The 21125-nt window shown below is 45.5% G+C and overlaps 2 protein-coding genes across 8 annotated transcripts in view; one reads left to right on the top strand and one right to left on the bottom strand.

Moving 5' to 3' along the window:
- Nucleotides 1–21125, top strand: part of ARSG (arylsulfatase G) — a 121301-nt gene that overhangs the window by 8098 nt on the left and 92078 nt on the right. The window contains exon 1 of one of the 4 annotated variants that reach the window (XM_079131989.1): nucleotides 20160–20289. The exons of the other annotated variants lie outside the window; for them this stretch is intronic. The gene's annotated coding sequence lies outside the window, so the exon portion shown is untranslated. Of the gene's footprint in view, nucleotides 1–20159; nucleotides 20290–21125 lie in introns of those variants that run through there. 4 annotated transcript variants of the gene reach the window in all.
- On the bottom strand, nucleotides 2279–20276 carry SLC16A6 (solute carrier family 16 member 6). 4 transcript variants are annotated; one of them, XM_079131981.1, is made up of 6 exons: nucleotides 20113–20276; nucleotides 11744–11982; nucleotides 9006–9149; nucleotides 7833–7961; nucleotides 3797–4612; nucleotides 2279–2858 (listed from the first exon to the last, which is right to left on the bottom strand). In XM_079131981.1, the coding sequence occupies exons 1-6, from the start codon at nucleotides 20160–20162 to the stop codon at nucleotides 2608–2610; spliced, it is 1629 nt and encodes a 542-aa protein (XP_078988107.1). In that variant the 5' UTR covers nucleotides 20163–20276; the 3' UTR covers nucleotides 2279–2607. The 4 variants fall into 4 exon arrangements, with proteins under 4 accessions (XP_078988107.1, XP_078988108.1, XP_078988109.1 ...); XM_079131982.1 differs by lacking the exon at nucleotides 20113–20276 and adding an exon at nucleotides 19805–19983; XM_079131983.1 differs by lacking the exon at nucleotides 20113–20276 and adding an exon at nucleotides 14522–16942.

The following is a 21125-nucleotide window of genomic DNA, read 5'->3' as shown; positions in this document are numbered from 1 at the left end:
CTCAGCAACTTAGTGAAGCCCTAATCAACTTAATGAAACCCTGTCTCAAAATAAAAAGGGATGGGGACATGGCTCAGTGGTTAAACACTCCTGAGTTCAGTTCCTAATACCAAAAAAAAGTTCAGTCATTCTCATTTCAGTTCTTGGCTCAACATAGGCTTCTTCATTTGATTATATTGTCACATTTTATTTCCCTCTTCTGTTATGCATAACTGAATACGTCCTTTAAAAATATTTGCAGTTATCTCTAAAGTAATTTATAGGAAAGATTCAATTGTCCTGATATCTTTTTTCTGCAGTACTAGAGATTGAGCCCAGGAGTGCTGTATCACTGAGCTATATCTTTGGCCTTTTAAAATTTTTAGACAGGGTCTTGCTAAGTTGCTGAGGCTGGCCTCAAACTTCCTGCTTCAACCTCCCAAGCAGCTGAGATTACAGATGTGTAGCACTGTGCCTGGCTTGTCCTGCTTTTAATAACAGGAAAAGTTCAATAGACACTCCTCAGGAAACTTTATGTGTCTCTAGTAGGGCTAAAAGACTTTACAGAAAAGTTTAAAAAATTATTCATTTTAAACGAATTTTAAGTTTTTATAACTTTTCATTGTGTGAATCTTAAATAAAAAACCACAGAAGAAAATCAGTCTCTTTAAATAAAAAGCCATAAATTTATTGCAAATCTAGAAGTACCAGAATGTCACTATACAGAACAAATCAGCAATCTTTTTATTTCTTCCAAACATTTAAAACCTTGATAACTGACATACTGAAATTGGCATACATATATTTTTTTTCTCATGCAGTTAACAGAATGGACATAGAGCAGATCCCTCAAAAATCAGTTATAAATATTAAACTGTGTTGAACATTCATAGTACAAAATACGTTGTAAAGTGCTGAAGTCGCGTAGGTCTGCAAACCTGCCGAGCTCAGAGTCCTCTCGAGCGATGGCAGAGATGTGCTACATCCACCTTGTTTTAGGTGTGACTGTTTTTGATAGACGCTTTGTCATTTCCTCCCTCGCCCTCCCCAGAGTTTTACAGATTGTCCTATTTCTATGGCTGATAAAATGCTGTACAAAATGTCGTCGGTGGTGATGAACTATGCCACTTACATTTCAGTGCACAGAAATATTCAAGCTTGTGTGTACCTGGAACCAAACTAGGCTTGTTTTATTTATTCCCCCTGAGTTGTCATAAATTAACAGTAAAGATGAATACAGATGGAGCAGCAAGCATTGATTATCACCTGTAGGGTGAGATTTCAGTAACGCAGGTGAGGACGCAGCCCACCTCTCATCCTCTTTATGGAAAACTGCTAACATGAGAAATACTATGCATGTAGTGTAACTCCAAAACAATAATGGCCACTTGCCTGATCCCTGTGGCAACGCAGAACAATCGAGTTCCATGTAAGATGAAAACTGCAACTTGTAACTTGTGATGGTAACATAAATGTCTCTGCTACTCCCAAATGAAATACAGAGATGCTTCCACAGTTAAGCGTTTACAAAATCAGAAGTGCTTTGACAATTCAATGAACTATAATTTTGATCAAAGAAGATCCTCAAGTATTCTTAGGTGATAAAAGAAACTATCTTTTAAAAGCTAAGGCGATTTGCTCTCCATTATTTTTTCCCCTTTAACTAGCATCCATTACCTTTAATCAAATTGAAGAATCATTACAATTTGGCCTTGTGTGAGAGTAACTTTATAAGACCAGAGAAGTATTCGTTGAGGCATTTAAAGGATTGCAGGAAGGAGGTAAAAATGCTGTCGATGTCTCAGATTATGTTTTCTTTTGATTAATCATTCTAGAATAACTTAATAATAAATAGTGGTTTAAATTAAAGACACTATAATCACATATTTCTGAATAATTAAAAGCAACAGGAAATGCATTTTTGAATGCAATTCCATTATCTTCTGTATTGAAATACTTTTGGTGCTGACTGGCCATAAAAAGAAGTGGTAATCTTCACATTTATGACATTCAAGTTATATATATATATATTTTTTTAAATTTTTTGCTTATTAATCAGATGTTTGGTCTTAAACTGTACTTCATTTCCATGCAGTTTTTGGAAAACCAGAGGCCATAATTTGTTAATGGACACCTCAGTCTTTTTCAACTTCTTAAAAAAAAAAAAAAAAAAATTCTATTTCTGAAAATTAGAAATCTTTTAATGAGTCAAGATTTTTTTTCTGGGTGGGGGTGAGGATAAGCAATTTCATTTGAATGACCTGGGTCATTTTATAAGATACTGGTTTTATCACGTGAATGCTCTTAAAACCACCTGGCCAATTCATGTCACTATTTTCATACTGGAAGGGAACCAGAGTCCTTCTACGTGTTTGTATTGCTACTGAATAGAGCCAGATTTACACATGGAAGAGAGTTTGGTTGTTTTTGTTTTGGCTTAAAAAAAAATAAGCACAAAGGAAAACTTAGGGCAAAACAAACAAAACATGATAGTGCTGTTTGCATACACGTTCCCTTTAAAATGCAGTTTTGAAAGTGGAGTGAGTGGTCAGCTCCTCTACCTTCCTGTGGCCCCTGTGGCACCCCCTTCCCAGCCAACATGGCGGCTGCTATTATTAGGAGAACCTGTTACACTGGCTCCATTTTCACGGCAGCTCTTGGCTCATTTTTCCCAAGGTCCATTTCCAGAAAGTCTTCGGGAATGTCCTGCAGCGCCTTCCCTCGTTGGGGCTCTGCCTGTGCTTCGCCTGGATGAGGACGCTGGCAGAGTCCCCTTTTGCACGGTCTCACCAGGGCGAGGCACACTGCAGCCATGGCCATGCCTGCTGCACAGGAGTAGAAGGCCCTGCTGTAGATCTTACTTTGGTCCACCAGCAGACCTGGAAGAAAGCAGCGGCACCATTAATGACGTTAACCCCACGGGCATCCTTTGCCCACGCTCCTGTCCACGTCAGAAGCGTCTCAGTGTCCTCGCCTGCCTTCCTCTTTTTATTCCCCACATCTTTTGTTGGTGCATTGTCATTGGACGTAATGATGGGATTTGTTGTTACACTATCCGGATGCACACCTATTTTTTTTTTTTTCCCTAATGCCCAAGGAAGAAATCTCTGCTGGATTAATAAATCAAACACACTGTGTACTTAGCACCTGGAAATACAAGTTGCTAATTTGTTCTTCATGGGCTCGTCTATCCGAGCAGAGGATCTAAAACACCGGGACAGGTGTGTGCATGTTTCTTTGAAAAAGTCAGGATCTTGGAAAGAGCTGCACTGTTTTCATTGGCACTCACTTAGTACCTTTTAACAGGGCAGATTTCTAATTGCAGTAATTTTAAGGACATATCAGATCTAGATATGAAATAGATGTGTCCCTCCAACAAGGATAATCTGTCGTAATCAATGAAGAGTGTTGCAGTGTGCTCAATTCCCAAACACCTCTCCTCAGAAGGAAAAGCAACCTCTAGAAACCCCTGAGCTCTGTTATTCCAAAACTCAGGTGGGTTATAAAGGTCATGTTTGCCTGGGTTCCCCTACAGTACCAGCATCAGACAACGCAAGCTGGCGGAGAACACCCGGGGCAACCTGCGCTTGCAGACACACGTTCTAATCCTGACTTGGTCACTGATTTACTCGATGACCTCTGGTTTAAATTCTTTGGGCCTTCAGTTTCTTCATTTCTCTTTAGCCCTGACAGCTCTAGAATTCAACGAAAGTGTCCGAATGGAAGCAGATTTTAAAGTTAAGATCTGAACAGGAAGCTAGCACAGACCACTAAGGGGAAGGCAGACAAGGGTGTGTATCGCGTGCCCTTAAATTACCTGCCAGGGGTGGTCCCGCCAGCCCTGCAATGCTCTGAATGAAGACATAGACTCCAGCCGCAGAAGAGATCTTCTCGATCCCCACCACGTCGTCTTCAGCGAGCATCGGGATGTGGGTCCCTCCTATTGTTCCAACCATAAACCCAAAAAATATGCTACAGGACATGAGACCCCAGAATTCGGTGGCAAAGGTAAAGGCGAACAGAGACACAGTCAACAAGATGACGCAGATGAGCTCGATGTAGATCTTCCGAATGGGCTCTCGGTTGAGGGCAAACCCAGCTCCGATCCTTCCAAAAACTTCAGCGATTGCCATCGTCGATAATAAAAAAGCCGCACGATCTGGGTCAATGCCCAGGCTGATACCTAAAGGAATGATGTACAAAGAGGGTGCGAAGAATCCCAGCGTGGCAAAGAGGCCAAATAATGCATAACAAATAAAGCTCTTCTCTGTCAAGACCGAGAAGTCCAACAAGGGGGCTTTCTGATCGCAGGGCTTGGGGCTGGTCTTCACCAGGGTCTGTTGCAGGTCAGTCCTGGGTTCCAGTTCCGTGTTAGTGTGACTAGGCACATTTTTTGGTGAGGTAGTTAGTTCTACTCCTGAGTCAATGGAGTCTATTGAGGTTCTTGTTTTCTCATTTTCAAGCATATATTGCACTTCTTTCCGGTTTTCGTGGGTGACTGTTTTCGGTGACACGGGCCCTCTGATGATAATTGGTCTCAGCAGTGCCCCACAGACGACAATGTTCAACTGCAGCAGGCCCACGAACAGGAGGCTGTATCTCCAGCCGATGTGCTCCTTCAGAGCCGTGATCGCTTGAAGAAAGGAAAAAAACCGAAGGTCAGTAATGGGCTCCAGGCCAGGGGACCATACCAGGAGACACATGGTTACAGACTTAGTCACTGTTCTCCTAAGAGCTTACCTAGCAGCAGGATGCAGGAATCTAGATGATCATTTATTCTAGGTTTTGATTTGCTTTATGAATCAATAAGGAGAGTGTGCATGATAATTATTATACAGAAATGTTCAACCCAGATCTCCAGAAGATCTTGGGAAGGTGCAGGTTTTCCAGGTAGATGCAAGAAGTGAAATAAGACGAAAAAATAGATGATACCTTGCATCCTATCAGATCATAATGGGATGGAGTTAGAAATCAATGGTAAAATTAAAAAAAAAATAGATGTTACACTAACACCTGGAGACTAAATAATAAGCTATTGAATGACAAATGGACAGCAGAAATCAGGGAGGAAATAAAAAAAAATACTTAGAGGTAAATGAGATTAGCAACACAACACATCGAAGTCTCTGGGATACTATGAAGAAGAACAAATCAACACCAAGAGCAGAAGATGGGAAGTAGTTAAAGTTAGAGCTGAAATCAATTAGACTGAAACCAAAGAAACAATAAAAAAAAAAAAAAATGGACAAAACAAAAAGTTGGTTCTTTGAAAAAAATGAATAAAATTGAAAAACCCTTAGCCAAGCTAACAAAGAGAAAGTGAAAACTAAATTACCGAAATTCACAATGAAAAAGGAAATATCTCAATGGACACCACTGAAATACAGATGATAATTAGGACCTACTTTGAAAATTTATACTCTAATAAAATAGAAAATCTTGAAGATATTGACAGATTTCTAGAGACACATGACCTACCAAAGTGAATCAGGAGGACCACAGAAAATTTAAACAGATCAATTTCAAGCAATGAAATTGAAGACGCCATCAAAAAATCTACCAAGAAGGAAAAGCCCAGATTCTCAGCTAAGTTCTACCAGGCCTTCAAAGAAGAACTAACGCCAATCCTCCTCACATTATTCCATGAAACAGAAAAGGAGGGAACCATTCCAAACTCATTCTACGAAGCTAGTATCACCCTGCTACCCAAATGAGACAAAGACACAACAAGGAAAGAAAACTTCGGACCAATATCCCTGATGAATATAGATGCAAAAATTCTTAATAAAATACTGGCAAATCACATATCAGAACATTAAAAAGATGCTGCACCATGATCACGATGGCGTTCATTCCAGGATGCAAGGTTGGTTCAACATATGGAAATCAACAAAGTAATTCATTACATCATTAGACTTTAAGGCAAGGATCACATGATTATCTCAATAGATGCACAAAAAGCATTTGGACAAAATACAGCACCCATTCATGTTCAAAACGCTAGAAAAACTAGGGATAGTAGGAACACACCTCGATGTTGTAAAAGCTGTATATGCTAAACCCAAGGCCAATGTCATTCTAAATGGAGAAAAATTGGAAGCATTCCCTCTAAAACCTAGAACTAGACAGGGATGCCCTCTTTCACCACTTCTATTCAACATAGTCCTGGAAACTCTAGCCAGAGCAATTGGAAGAAAGAAATTAAAGGAATACAAATGGAAAAAGAACTCAAATTATCCCTATTTGCTGATGACATGATTCTATATTTAGAAGACCCAAAAAAAAATCCACCAGAAAACTTCTAGAACTCATAAATGAATTCAGCAAAGTAGCAGGATATAAAATAATACTAACAAATCAATTGCATTCCTATACATCAGTGATGAATCAATTGAAAGAGAAGTTAGGAAAACTATCCCATTCACAACAACCTTGAAGAAAAGAAAATATTTGGGAATCAATCTAACAAGAGTTTGTGAAGGACCTCTACAATGAAAACTACAGAATACTAGAGAAAGAAATTGAAGAAGACCTTAGAAGATGGAAAGATCTACCACGTTCTTGGGTGGGCAGAATTAATATTGTCAAAATGGCCATACTACCAAAAGTGCTATATAGATTTAATGCAATTCACTTAAAGGTTTCAATGACATTCTTCATAGAAATAGGAAAAGCAGTCATGGAATTAATTTGGAAAAATAAGAGGCCCAGAATAGCCAAAGCAACCCTCAGCAAGAAAAGTGAAGCAGGAGGCATCACAATACCAGACCTTAAATTACACTACAGAACTATAGTAACAAAAACAGCATGGTATTGGCACCAAGACAGACATGAAGACCAATGGAAAAGAATAGAGGACACAGAGACAAACCCACATAAATACAGTTGTCTGATACTAGACAAAGGTACCAAAAACATAAATTGGAGGAAAGATAGCCTCTTCAACAAATGGTGCTGGGAAAACTGGAAATATGTATGTAATAACATGAAATTCGGCTCCTATCTCTCACCCTGCACAAAACTCAATTCAAAGAGATCAAGGACCTAAGCATTAGACCAGAGACCCTGCACCTACTAGAAGAAAAAGTAGGCCCAAATCTGCATCATGTTGGCTTAGGAACCGAATTCCTCAACAGTAAAGCGCAAGAGGTAAAATACAAAAATCAATAAATGGTATTTTATCAAACGAAAAAGCTTCTTCGCAGAAAGGGAAACAATTAACAACATGAAGAGAAAGCCTATAGAATAGGAGAAAATCTTTGCCACCCGCCCCTCAGAGGATTAATTGCCAGGATATACAAAGGACTCAAAAAGGCCTCCTGCCCGTGTCTCCTACCCGCCAAATACAATTCACTGGCTCGATCACCAAGAACTGGCAGAGAGAGAAACGAATCCCGGTCTCCACAGTTATCTGTCTGCTATGTCAGTGTTCTTGTAATTCACGTATGGACATTAAGTTAGGGAAATAAAGGGGAAAATTCTTTGCTGCGAGATTATCCGTACACACACCAAACTGACTTCATCAGCGTAACTTAAACCCACATTTGAAAAGAGAAATAAAATATAAATAGATCATTAAATTATTCTGGAATTACCTTGCATATTTCAAGAAAAAGCCTTACCACTGAATACATATCTTCCCATTGATATAAAATCTGGTTTCAAATTTAAAATGGTTTAAATTCCTAAAATAGGGGTTAAGACGGAAATATCCTGAAGGTGCCGGAGAAGGAAGAACAAATAACCTTTCATTGTGCTCCAGGTAAAGCCACCCACACTGCTGGCCACAGTTAGTGTGGCTAGGACCCCAGAGTGGCTTTCCCCCTTTCCACAGACAGTCATTATCCACCTACCTGGTGCAAAAGCAAACACAGCAAAACATTCTCCTGTAGAAGCAACAGCAGTGACGACTGAGCGCCTTTTGTCAAAATACTGTGACAGAATGGTGACAGTGGGCAGAAAGCTAAAGCAGTACCCCAGACCTGCAAGCAAAAGAAAGGGCAGTGAGAACCACACTGATTGAAAGGTGCAAAGACTGAGGATTTTGCAGGGTGTGACAGTTCACGTCAGTAATCCCACACCTCGGGAGGCCAAGGCAGGAGATCACAAGTTGGAGGCCAGCCTCGGCAACTGTCTCAAAGTAAAAAAGCATGGGGACATAGCTCAGGGGTAGATCATCCCTGGGTTTAATCCCCAGCCCAATACTGGGGTGGGGGGGCGGGGGAAGAAAGAAAGAAAAGATTGAGGGTTTTTATTTTTTAGAATAAGAAGTGTTCTGTGAGCCAGGTAATTCATTCTGGAGAAAGGTAATGTAGCAAAACAAAATGGGTTTCATAGAAAGTCTCGATAAGCTGGGTACATTGGGCACTGGCACAGATCTGTAATCCCAGGTGCTCAGGAGGCTGTGGCATGAAAGTCGCCAAGTTGGAGGCCAGCCTGGGCAACTCAGTGAGATCCTATCTCAAAAACTAAAAAGGGCAGCAGATGCAGCTCCGTGGCATGCACAAGGCTCTGAGTTTGGTCCCCAGCACCGGAGAATTAATATATAAAGTCTGGTTAAATTGTTAACAGTTATTCTGGGAAGTCAGGAGCATAAAAACTAAGACTTATATTTGGAAATAAGTCTTTTGGCAGGTGTAACTATGAAGAATTGTAAGTATACAAATTTAATTAACCTCATGCATATCATTCATGAACAAGGTCTGGACTCCTTTTTGAGAGATGCTGGCTGCAGAAACTAAAGTCCTTCTTTGTGAAAATGATGTCCTGGTTGCACACGAGAGCAAAAGAGCAATTTATCTCATAACCGGCAAATTAAAAAAAAAAAAAGAAAGAAAGAAACAAAAACTCTGGGGCACTTGAAAATAAGTCTCCTCCTCTGCAGTCTGTATCACCCACTTGGAAACCACTGATCTCAAACGTTATTAAATTCAAAGAAGAGAGAGAGAGAAAAATAGGATTTGGGGTTAATGTCTTCCCTCCCCTTCCTTGTTTTTCAGACGCGCCATCTCGAGAGGGACACTCACCTGAGATGACTCCGATGGTGACGTACATGTGGTAGACCTTCTGGGAGAAGGAGGCTACCACCATCCCGGTGCTGACCAGCAGCCCTCCCGCCATCACCACCAGCCGGTGTCCAAAGCGGTTGCTCAGGACGGTGGACAGGGGAGCTGCAGGGAGAGGAAGGAAAGATGGCTGGTTAGCGCCTGGGGGCTTTGGTGCCGGCTCCAGGGAGAGTCCATCCTCCCAGTTTGGCGCATGGAGGAATGATGTAAAATATACACGACAGCGCGCAGGCAATGGCGACTGAGGTCAGTTCAAAAATTATTTTAGTATTTGTTCAAATTAAGCAAGATTCTCTGAGCTCTCTAGAAGAGAAATCCAAGGCATAGTGGGCACGGGGGTGATCCCAGCTACTCTCGGGAGGCTGAGGCAGGAGGATTGCAAGTCAGAGGCTTGCCTGGGCAACTGAGACCCTGTCTCAAAATAAAAAATAAAAAGGGCCAAGGATGTAGCTCAGTGGTAGGGCACTCCTGGGTTCAATCCCCAGTGCCAAAAATATAAAAAATAAACAGAGAGCCAAGAGACTGGGGGGTGTAGCCCTGTGGAAGAGAGTTTGCCTCCAATGCCTGAGGCCCTCTGTTTGATCCCTAGCATAGAATAATAGGATAAAATTTATATCTATATTTTTAGATGAAAGATTTTGGCCTACCATAAGCATTTCCAAAAATAAATATGCATTTATGTTTTTCTGTAATAAAATCTGTGGTTTTCCCTAGCTGGTCATGGTGACACATGCCTATGGTCTGAGCAACTTTGTAGCTGAGGCAGGAGGATCACAAGTTTGAGGTCAGCTTGGTCTCAAAATAAAACAAAAAATAAAAAGGGCTGGGTTTGTAGCTTTACTATAAAAAACAAAAAAAAAACAAACACCTGGCTTTCCTCTGATTTCCTGGCTCACTGCCCCCTCTACTCAGCGCACACCTGGAAAGGGCCAGCAATGGGGCAGGTAACTCAGAGTGGCTGATGGATCCATTTGCTCGGCTCTAGAAGCTTTGTCCCCTGGGACATTTCAATTTAGCAGATTAGTTTCCTAGTTACATGCTACTTAATATTGACTTGAGTACAGCGAGATAAGTGAACCATAGAGAGCTGGGTCAAAGAGGAAGGTGGGCAGAGAAGGGGTGGGAAACCCCTTCTGTTTGGCTGGGGTCAGTCACACGTAGCTATCCTTAGGTATTAAAACGCCGCCGCAGACCGATATTGAACCGTAGCTAATGATGAAGCCACTGTCATCGTTCTGAGCTGGTGTGTTGGCTCAAAGTCTTAACAGCTAGAATAATATTTAGAATACTTTCTGGTCTCATTGCATTAATCAGAGTTGACTGCATTGTTCGCTTTGCTTATTAAAGAGCTTAGACTTAAGCATTTACATTTTCTTTTTGTTCAGATTATCGAATGCAAAATTTTGGTTCTGATTTAAATTGTCTTCCTGAGTAAGTAAGCGTTCCACAATTTGGAAATGAAGTCTGAATAATTGAAATTAAAGTAGGATCCAGTTCATGAAACTTACAAGAGATTGTATGAGGACCAGCAAGGGAGATTCCTGCTCTCCCCTGAGGCTAAAAACCCACAGGCAGCCTTGTAAGACTGTATGGCTAAAACTGAACTACATTTAAAGGGCTTTAACTACAGTGATAACTTCCGCAATAACAGTTGCACAAAGGACATAGGGTGAAGTCATGTTTAAGGTGGGCCTGGCTGGCTTTGTGATGTGAGCCCCACGGCCCTACTCTCTCAGGAACGCCTCGGCGTTGCCTCTGACGGTCAGACGAGCACCCGTGACCTCAGGGTGTTCACAGGAGGCCTATGCAGGACCCAGCGAGAAGCAGTATGTTAACAATGATCCTAAAACCCCATTTATTGTGTGCAGTCGGATCTGGGAGTATCGTAGGACGATGACTCAGGGAGGCCCTTTAAGGAATCAGTGTTTGGAATTCAGCGTCTCCTTAGGACAGTGTTTGTCATCTTCTATTACAGTCATTCCTCGGGAGCCACAGGGGGTTGTTTTGGGACCACCCCCCACGCCAGGACACCAAAATCCATAGCTCCTCCGGTCCCGTACATAAAATGGTCTACTTTCATATAACCTAGACATGTATTCTCTTTACTTTAGATCATCTCTAGATTACTGATGTTACCTGATACAATGTAGGTAACGCACAGTTGTTATACTGTATTTGTCAGGGGATAAGGACAAGGACAAGAACCATGGCAGGACTAAGCCATAGCATCTGCCGGCTGCAAAACGTTTTCAATCTGCAATTGGTGGCATCTGGGAGAGGAGCCCTTACAGACGGAGGGCTGACTGTCTACCTTTTTATACCTCCCCCATCTTTCTTCTTCCTGTATCCGCATGTATATGTTTCCAACCTGTTTTCAAAGCACGTTTTTTATGAGAGTGCTTTGAATGTCAAGAACTTTTGGATGCCTCCTCCTTGGACAATGACTGCAGACCCCTGCATAGAACAGGGTTCGCTGCTCTCCTCAAGGGCGCTACTGAATCCTAAAGCTGTAAATCTTCAAATGCCTCTTGTTTCTTGCTAGTCTCCAACCTGCTGAAACTATTACTAAACTGAAATCACAGAGGGCCCAGGGGACCTCTTAGGGTGGACATCACAAACACACTGGCTGCTATCACCACGTCGGGCAGATTGAGAGGGGCAGGTGCTTATGTCGTGGATGGGCTGAAAGGCGCACTGACCTGTAAATGTCAAGACGAAGACACATATTGATACTATCCATGAGATCGTGCTATTGGATTCATCAAAACTGTTCATTAAGTCATTAAAGAAGACGCCGAATGTCTTGATAATGCCGTAGGAAAAGACTTCCACGAAGAAAAAGGAAACGGCTACTGCCCAGCCCCACCCTCCGTCAGGCACTTGAGTGTACACGTTGGCTCTGGAACAAAGCTTTGATTTCATCTGGGTCATTCTTAATCTGAAATAAGAAGTTGAAAAAAAAAAATTCAGATCAGCAATAGCGTGAGGGCTCATCTGAGCAGACAGCAGATCAGAGACACCACACTTTTTAGGTTGTTGGATCTTTACATTATGTAGTTTGTATCACCTTTGGACGATTTTATATCCATTTGTCTGTCCACCTATCTTTAAACTATACATGGGGCCCACAAAGAACTCGGAAATAAGACTCCCTGTGACAGTTAAATTGGAAAAACAAGAGAGTCAGAATAGAATACATGTTTTGGTACGGGGGATTGAACCCAGGGACACTTTACCATGAACTACATTCCTAGCCTTTTTTTTTTTTTTTTTTTAAATTGGGACAGGGTCTTGCTAAGTTGCTGAGGCTGGACTCCAAATTGTGATCCTCCTGCCTCAGACTCCAGAGTTGCTGGGATAACAGGTGTGACCATTGTGCCCAGCAAAGCAGGACACACTGAGAGGCAGAGACTGGCCATCCAGTACGGATGCTAACCTCAAAGGAGACAAGCTAGGCAAAGAAAGACTGAACTGGCCTCAAGGAATGCCGATTAGAGACGCCCAGGAGTCAGGCACGGCGGCGCACACCTATAATCTGGCGTCTCCAGAAGCTGAGGCAGGAGTATCCCTGCCTGGGTATGGAAATGAAAGGCTGGGGAGGTAGCTCGGGAGCAGAGCACCCTGGGTTCAATCCCCGGTACTGCAAAGACAAAGAACTCAGAAGTGAAGTCTTGAACAGGGATGCGGAAGGGCCAACACTGACAGCAGGTCTGGCACCTTCCACAAGTGCTGGAGACAACACAGGCTTCCTGCCGGGTGCCCAGGCCATCGAGATCATCCAAGTCTTCTTGCCCCCACTTTGCACTTACTAAGTGACATTCTGATTCTGATTTGGGCCCCCATGTAGATGTCCCTGCGTACTCAGAATGTAACTGCAGGCCAAACTTCTGTCTTCTGAGTTTGCTCTGCGTATGTTCCTTGAAGGTGATGATCTCCACTTGGTGTTTTAGCAACTGAGTCTCAGAACACATGGCAAGCACTTAAAATGCAGTAACTAAGTAACTACAGACCTCAGGGCCCTGTCTGGGCACTGGTTCCCCTTATGCCTTTCCATTTCGAACTGCAATGAACACGGGCACGAGCAGACCTGAGCCGTAATACCAGGAAGTAAGAGGCAGATTTAACCTGAGTCTTCTTGACTGGACGCTAGCATGTGAACTCTGCAAAGTCTCTGAAGTCACATTTACTTTCAAGCAGTGACATATATGTATATACATATATATTTTTGTAGCTCAACTAAAAAAATTAATGGTTTCTATAATAATAAAGAACCCAGGGTTGTAAGAGCTCTTAAAGGCAACCACCCCCAAGCCTGAGAATTCTTTACAATTACAGAGCTACATACAGGTGAATTCTCAGGGGGCATGCGTCACTAAGGGAAAGTTCTTATTGGTAAAGGAGGTAACTGAAAAATAACAGGGTATAAGCTCATCTATGCAGTAGGTTTGTGATCCCTGATCATAAGATCTGATAACGTGACTTTATAGATCCAGCAAGCTGGGACACAGTGGCATATACCTATTATCCCAGCAACTCAGGAGACTGAGTCACGGCACACGCCTGCTATCCCAGCAACTCAGAAGACTGAGTCAGGAGAATTTCAAGTTTGAGACCAGCCTCGGCAAGTTAGCAAGATCCTATCTTAAAATAAAACATTAAAAAAAAAAAAAAAGAAGAAGAAAAAGGACCGGGGGTGTGACTCAGGGTAGAGCACCCGTGCGTTCGGTCCCCAGTACTGCAGAAGCCAGTCAGTCATCTTCACTAGGAATCTGATGGAGCCCCACACCTCCCTCCCCTCAGCAGCCTCGTCCTTGGCAGGGACCCAGGCCCACTCTTCGCACGCTGGCGCTGTTAAAATACTTGGGTGCGTGAAATAGGGCGTAAGATGCTTCAAGAAGCCTGAGCTCTCTGCAGCAAAGGCTTGTGTGGGCACGTCATGTCATGCCTGAGGGCACATGGAAAGGTGGACGGGCGGCGAGGGAGCTCCAGATGTCGGCTGAGCGGCTGCAGAGTGTCCCCCGCACAGAAAGCAACTGACCTAAGTGGGCCAGGAGCCCTCCAGCCAACCGGCTCCCACAGCACCCCGCCCTTGCTGGCCTTTCAAAAGTGGCACTCGGAGGAGGCAGCTGGGGCAGAGAGTGAACGCAGCACTGGGGAGGGCGTGCCGGGGAAGGAGAGGGTGCTGGAGCCTGCGGCGGGCCAGGCCGCGGCCTCCACCAGGTGCCGGGGCCGCACGTTTGAACTTTCCCTGGCCCACGGCTCCTTTAAGAGCTTCTGAACTGGCTCCGCGTGTCTGGTACGATCGACCTTTGGAAATATTGCATCATTATGGCTTTTTTTTTTCCCTGCTGCTTTTTCAATGGCTTCCCTTTTTCTCAAGGATAAGACCCACTCATTAGCCTTTCAATGTCCCTCATCATTGGATCCCAGCCTATCTTGGGTGCTGAAATTTCTTTTGGTTCTCAGACTCGACTCACCTGCCAGGGTTAAAATGGGCTCCTCCTGGCCCTCTGGTCTCCGGCCACCCTGCCTCTGGCCATCCTGCTTCCCCAGGCTGGATCCCGCACCAGCTGGCAGGGGCAACCTCTTTCCCTAAGGCTTCCTCTGACCAGCTGTACCTGCAGAGGTGCTCTTCTTCACGGGACAAATGTCTTTAGGCACTGACTTTCCTTGCTCGATCACATTATAAGCTCACAGAATCCAGTGCTTCTCTCTTTCTTAGCCCTACTCCCTACCTAGGCAGCCTTGATTTTTCCCACCAAGGACCTATTAGGTGCCAGGTCTTCTGCTTTCCCTGTGAAAACACTACAGTGAAAAGAGGGACACATGGTTTCTGCCTCCCTGGACTAAAGTATGTTATCAATAGTAACAAGAAACCTTAAGAATGAAATGCTCACCAGTTTAAACCATCTTTCCAGGGTTCAGCACATTTCTGTGTCAGGACGAGGTGGCTACAAAGTCCAAGATCATATTGGCACGGTTGGGTGCCCATAAGGCTGAGAGTCTTTTTTTTCTTTTTTCTTTTTTTGATACTAGAGATTGAACCGAGGGACACTCAATTACTGAGCCACATTTCCAGACCCTTTTGATTCTAAAACAGGGTCTTGCTAAGTTGCTGAGGGCTGACCTCGAATTTTCGATCCTCCGGCCTTAGTCTTCCAGGTTGCTGGAATTACAGGTGTGGGCCACTGTGCCCTGTCTTAGAGTCTTAATGGAGGGCTCAGGACCAGCTTGAACAAAAAACATTGGGAAGTGGGCACAGTGGGGAGCACCTACCATCCCAGCAACCTGGGAGGCAGGAGGATTACAAGTTTGAGGCCAGCCTCAGCAACTTAGTGAGGCCCTAAGCAATGTAGCAAGATCCTGTCTCAAAAAATAAAAAGGGCTGGGGATGTGGCTCAGTGGTTAAGCAGCCCTGGGTTCAATCCCTGGTACCCCCCCACTCACACACAAAAAAAATCACAGCATGTTGAAGCTAAAGGGAATTTGGAGTTCATCTTTTTAATGTCTTTGTACAGTTCTACTCATTTTGAAAATTAGGAGAATGGAGCCCCCAAGAAATGAAAAGACTGGATCAAAATGGTTCAGAATCAAATCTAACCTCCCCAGGGATTCTATCTTACAGAGCTGCATTTTAAAAGCTAGGGAGGGAAGTGTTTTATATAAAGACTGATAAAAGGTCCTTTGACCTCTGTGTGTAAAGAGATCTGTGAACTGGGTTTGGCCACTTAACTGTGAGACCCTCTCGGGACCTGAATTCCTCTTCAGTCAAAGGAGAAGGTTGTATTGGAATATCTTTTAATTGACCTTAAAAGTTGAAACTTTTGAATTTAGCACTAAGTTCTAGTAACCAACTGATTTCTCAGGCAAACCTGGTGGGTGGCCCAAGCAAACTGAGCTAGGAGGGCAGAGCAAATGCTAGATGCTTCTTGCAAACATGGGTGGGCACTGGTTACATCTGATCTATGACTGCTGCTCAGGAGACACTGAACTTTTGACTTCTGTTTTACCTTCAGGACTCAGTTCCTTTATTTAAAAAAAATTCTTACTTATGTCTGTGCTACTCTATTGTGGCTAGATTCAAATATGACTTTCAAGCTGGGTGTGGTGGTGCACACCTGTAATCCCAGCGACTCAGCAGTAGGCTGAGGCAGGAGGATCACAAGTTCAAGGCCACAGCCTCAGCAATTTAGCTGGATCCCATCTGAAAACAAAAAATTAAAAGGACTGACTGGGATGTGGCTTAGTGGTAAAGCATCCCTGGGTTCAGTTCCCAGGAACCAAACCAAACATCATAACCAAAGACAAGTTTCACCTGCATTCTTGGATTCTTGGAGGACAGACATTTACTTTCTTATTGCTGGAATCATCATAGAGATAAGATGAACCTACTCCTTCCTACTCCAGTTTATGGCTTTACCATCTGAAGGCATCCTATGTCTCTTTACATCCTGTGATGTCTAGCTTTGAAGATAAGACCACAGCATGGCCTAATAACAGAATAACCTGGTTTTGATAACTTACTAGGTGATAATGCCTGCATTTTGCACACAGCAGGAGCAATCAGCTGCTCTTAGTCCCAGTGCCCCACACAGCATTTGGTGCATAATATGTGCTCACTAAACATTTACTAAACAAATGAGTCTTGGGGTACTCCCAAAGCAATGTCTCCTTATAAAACTGAGTCACAGTATGAGAAAGTGCCTAACTATAGAATAAACTCTTTCCTAGACTCTTCCCCCTTTACTTTCTTCTATTCATTCAGCTAAAAGGCCCACTGGCTTGACAAATGGTCTCTGCCTCTGCAAACAAAGAACTGAGGCCTAAATTTTGAGCTCAGTTACTCAGAAGCCTCTCTGAATTCTAGAATATGAAAGCTACCTGTCTGGCTTTGTGGTCGTATCTGATGGGGAGGAATATGGGTTGGCTGTGTGTCGATAAGGCAAGCTGAGCCACCCTGTGGACTTGGGGGACCACTTCACTTCTTGAGTTTCAGTGTCTTCAACAGGTAAATGAAGGAACTGAACTAGATTTTGATCTCAGATCTCTTCCTAAGAAAAGGCAATTCTGATAGCCTCTGACCCAGCTCAGCCTCCTATCCTTCCCAGGTCCTGTGAAGGTGAGGCCCAGGGGTTTAACTTCTTCCAGCCTTAGACAGTAGCTGAATTTCTGTTTACCATTAATTGGCTGAAATCACTTCCTCCCTAAAAGCAGGGGTTAGACTAGGCAGTCTCCATCATTTTCCAGCAGTAAACTCTACAATTCTAAATGGGGGAGGGGGGGATCCCAGAAGTTAACTTTTTTGCACCCCAACGTTCTTTGTAAGGAATCAGAATGACAAAATATGCTGAGCAGTTTGGAATATTTCCCAGTAGTAGTTGGCTATCTACGTATCTCTTAAAAGCCAGTGTGGTGGCACTCTCCTGTAATCCCAGCAACTCAGGAGGCTGAGGCAGGAGGACTGCAAATTCCAAGCCGGCCTCAGCAACTTAGCAAGACCTAGTCAAAAAAAAAAAAAAAAAAAAAAAAATGGAAAAAAAAAGTGTCCTCTTAAGTAAATGGATATTCAGGCTGGGTGTGGTGGAGCATTCCTGTAATCTCAGCAGCTCAGAAGGCTGAGGCAGGAGGATTGAAAGTTCAAAGCCAGCCTCAGCAGCTTAGTGATGCTCTCAGCAACTTAGTGAGCCCCTGTCTCAAATTAAAAAAAAAAAAAAATAATAATTTTTAAAAAATGGGCTGGGAATATGGCTGTAGTTAAGTGCTCTTGGGTTCAATCACTAGTATAAATAAATAAATAAATAGCAGATCGGGCATGGGGGCACAAACCTGTGATCCCAGGGACTCAGGAGGCTGAGGCAGGAGGACTGCCAGGCTTGCAACTTAGTGAGACCCCATCTCAAAATAAAAAAGTGAAAAGGACTGAAGATGTGACTCAGTGGTTAAGCCCCCTCACCCCTGGGTTCAATCCCAGGTACCTAAATAAATACATTTTTAAAGGAAAATATAAGTAAATAAATAAATGGAATACTTCTGCTAAGGCTTGGAAATCTGCTCTACCTGGGATTTTCAGTGTGATTTAATTTGCTGAGAAAAGATTTGACCTAAGAGCACAATATTGGATTATAGACCTTCTGAGTGCTAGTTCAGGGTCTGTTTTAGAGCACAGTTCCAAATGCAGGCTTTGGATGGAAGCAAGAAGGCTGCTGTCCCAGCTGGTGGGGCTCGAGCAAATAAATGCACTGGGAATCTCCACTGTGTTTAAAGGCTAGCCTGGAGAAGAGCTTTTGACAAACGGTCTCAGGCCCTGGTTGTCAAAACCAGTCTGTATCTGCATGAAGCAGATTTGAATTCTCTATCTGAAAAAAGTCCCAAACCTAACCTGGACGCCTGCCTCAGCAGTGTTGAATCATTGGATACAACCAATTCGCCCATTTTGCAAGACCACGATGTTGAAACCTGAGCCCCTAATTTAAGTGTCCTCCTCAGGAGTTCCACTGAGGAAAGTCCTGTTTTGGAAACCACAGGAGGAAAACTCAGGGTTAGCGGTACTCATTAAGATAGGAGTTTTTCCACTTGGCTGCATTGTTTATTCATATACGGTCAGTTTCTATCTTGGACAGCCTTCCCTTAATTACACGAAGAGGTGTTTCTACAGTACTCATCTGTAGGATGCATTGTTGACCCCAAAATGCCACATAACAGTGCCAGGGACATGGAGATTCGGATACATCTCAGATCACAGCATTAAGAACTGGTTTTCCCCCCACCCCTCAACAAGACACCCATCTCACTATGTTTGCCAAGAATAAGTTCTCGGGAGAAAGCTCTATCCCAGGTAGAAACCACCTCCTGCGAAGGGAGCTGGCACGGAGTCTAGCTGTGCAAACGAAACGGGCTTCCAGGCTGACAAGTTGTAATTGCTCTTCCCCCAGTTGGCTCCTGGAAGCTTTCCCTAAGACTGACGCCCCCCGTGTTTGGTGACATTTTACAAGCTACCTAACAAACTTCTTCACCTGTCTGCTGGGGTGAAGGGAATGAAAACAACTCAGAAGGAAATAATCCATTTCCTCTGCAAAACCATCCTCCCTCGCTCCAGAACTGCTCGGCTACACCAGCGCTTTCCTGCGGTTGGCAGCCCAGAGAACCTTGGAAGTTGCGCGGGACCGGCCGTCAGCCGCTGACAGTTCAGAACGTCAAGGTGCGGGGCCCGCGCTCCACTGGGAAATCCCTGCCTTCCCCGGGGAACCACCGGCCGCCGCGGGACGGTGTGTCGGGGATGCAGACCCGGAGTCCCACTTTCCCTCGCGCTGCCTCAGTGGCCACTCTGCGTGCGCGCGCGAGTCTGGGGAAGGAAGGTACCTCTGACATTTCGCTCTAGCGACGCGCAGGCAACTTCATGCGGAAAATCCACAGCCCGGCTGAGCCCGCTGCCCCCGACTCCCCCGCCAGCCTGGAGACCCCCACCCCGGGTGGGGGCACTCCAAGACCAGGCCAGGCTGTGGGTCTTTCTCCGGACCCCAACTATACCGGGGTCATGGACATTCAACTCTCAGCTGCCCGCACTGGCGAGGGCGCGTTATCCTGGTGGCCCTGAACATTCCCAACTGTCAGAATATTTTTTCGGAAAAAAAAATCTCTCCCAAATGCTAAAATGTTAAGTCGTTTCCTCCGCCTCCCCGCCCCAACACATATATTTTTAAAAAGCCATCCATACCCCACAATCAAACTTTTAAACATGTAAAATAATAAAACCAACTCACCAAGTTAGAAGGGAAGAGAATAAACCCCAAAAGGCTCCCAATAAGGCGGAGGCTTGGCCTCCCCCTCCTTATAAGCAGCTCGGTAACATGAGAAAGGTTTAACCCCTTAGGGCGTGGACCCGAGTCTATAACAAGTTGGCTCCGGCCGGCCGGTGAGCCGGGAGCACCCGGGCCCCCCACCCACTCCCTCGCCTCCGCCACCCGGGCCACACCCTCCCCCCGCCCCCCACCCGGCCGCCGCCGCCCGGGCCGTGCGTGCCGCCGCCCGCGCCCCGGCCCCGCGTCGCTGCCTATCTCTTATCCTATACCGGCTGCAGCCGGTCTCCGCCGGCCTCGGGGGCGCGCCGCCGCCGACCATGTGCTGCGAGCGCCGAGCGCCGCCAAGGAGGGGGCCGGCCTGGCGCGCGCGCGCCGGCCCACGTGGACCGGGGCCGCGCCGGGCGCGCGCCCCGCCCGCCTGCCGCCCGGGCTGGGGGTCACCGAAGGTAACCGCGTCGCCGTCCCGAGCTGGCCGCCCCCGCCAACGCTGCTGGGGTCCTTGGCATGACGCCCTCATCCCCCAGCCTGGGTGCGCCTGGCCCGACCGAACCGCGGCACTTTGCTGCAATGCAAGTGGGAGCGCGGGCGTGCAGGGCTGTTGGGGTGCGCCTGCACCCTCTCTCAGCGTGCCCGCCACGCGGCCCCGCCCGCGCCCTGAGCATTTGGGGTGTTAACGGGGAGGGGGGGACGCGCGCGCCGGGGCTGGTCCCGCGCAGCGCTCGCGGCTGCGGCAGCTCCGCGCCCGCTCCGGGCAGAACAGGTTCCTTCCAGTTTGGGTGTGAGCTGCGCGCGCTGCGCCCGAGTTCCTGCTCCAGCGCCCACTTCCCCTAATTTCGTCAACTCGCGCACCCCCACAGTTCCCCTTCCGGGGGTGGGAGGGAGTGCCGCAGTGGGCCCCAGGGAGTCCGCGGCCGGGCTGTTACGGGTGCATTGCTTTCCCCCTCTTTGGTGCAGCAGCCACAGCATCCGCGTTGCGCGAAAGGGATGTGAGCAGCCCGGCTGAGTCAGCATCTCCGGCCCAGGGCGCGCGCGCACCCTCTGCCAGGCGGGAGCCGATGTCCGCACAGGTGCATGACTGCCCGACCCGCGGGAGCCCCCAGCAGGGACCCGGAGGTTTAGAGAGTATGTTCCCCTCATTTCAAAATCCCCGATCCCAAGGTCACTGTGAACTAAGCTGATGATGCAGGAGAAACCTCAGTTACGAGTTCTCGATGGGGACAAAGCAAGTGTCGGAAGATCTTGGGCATTCAGAGCCCGAGGGGGCGCAAACTTGGCTTCTTGG

This window comes from Sciurus vulgaris (assembly GCF_902686455.1).
Source record: "Sciurus vulgaris genome assembly, chromosome: 3".
NCBI lineage: Eukaryota > Metazoa > Chordata > Mammalia > Rodentia > Sciuridae > Sciurus > Sciurus vulgaris.
Note: the sequence above shows the minus strand (reverse complement) of the source record. Positions and strands in the feature narration are given on the sequence as shown.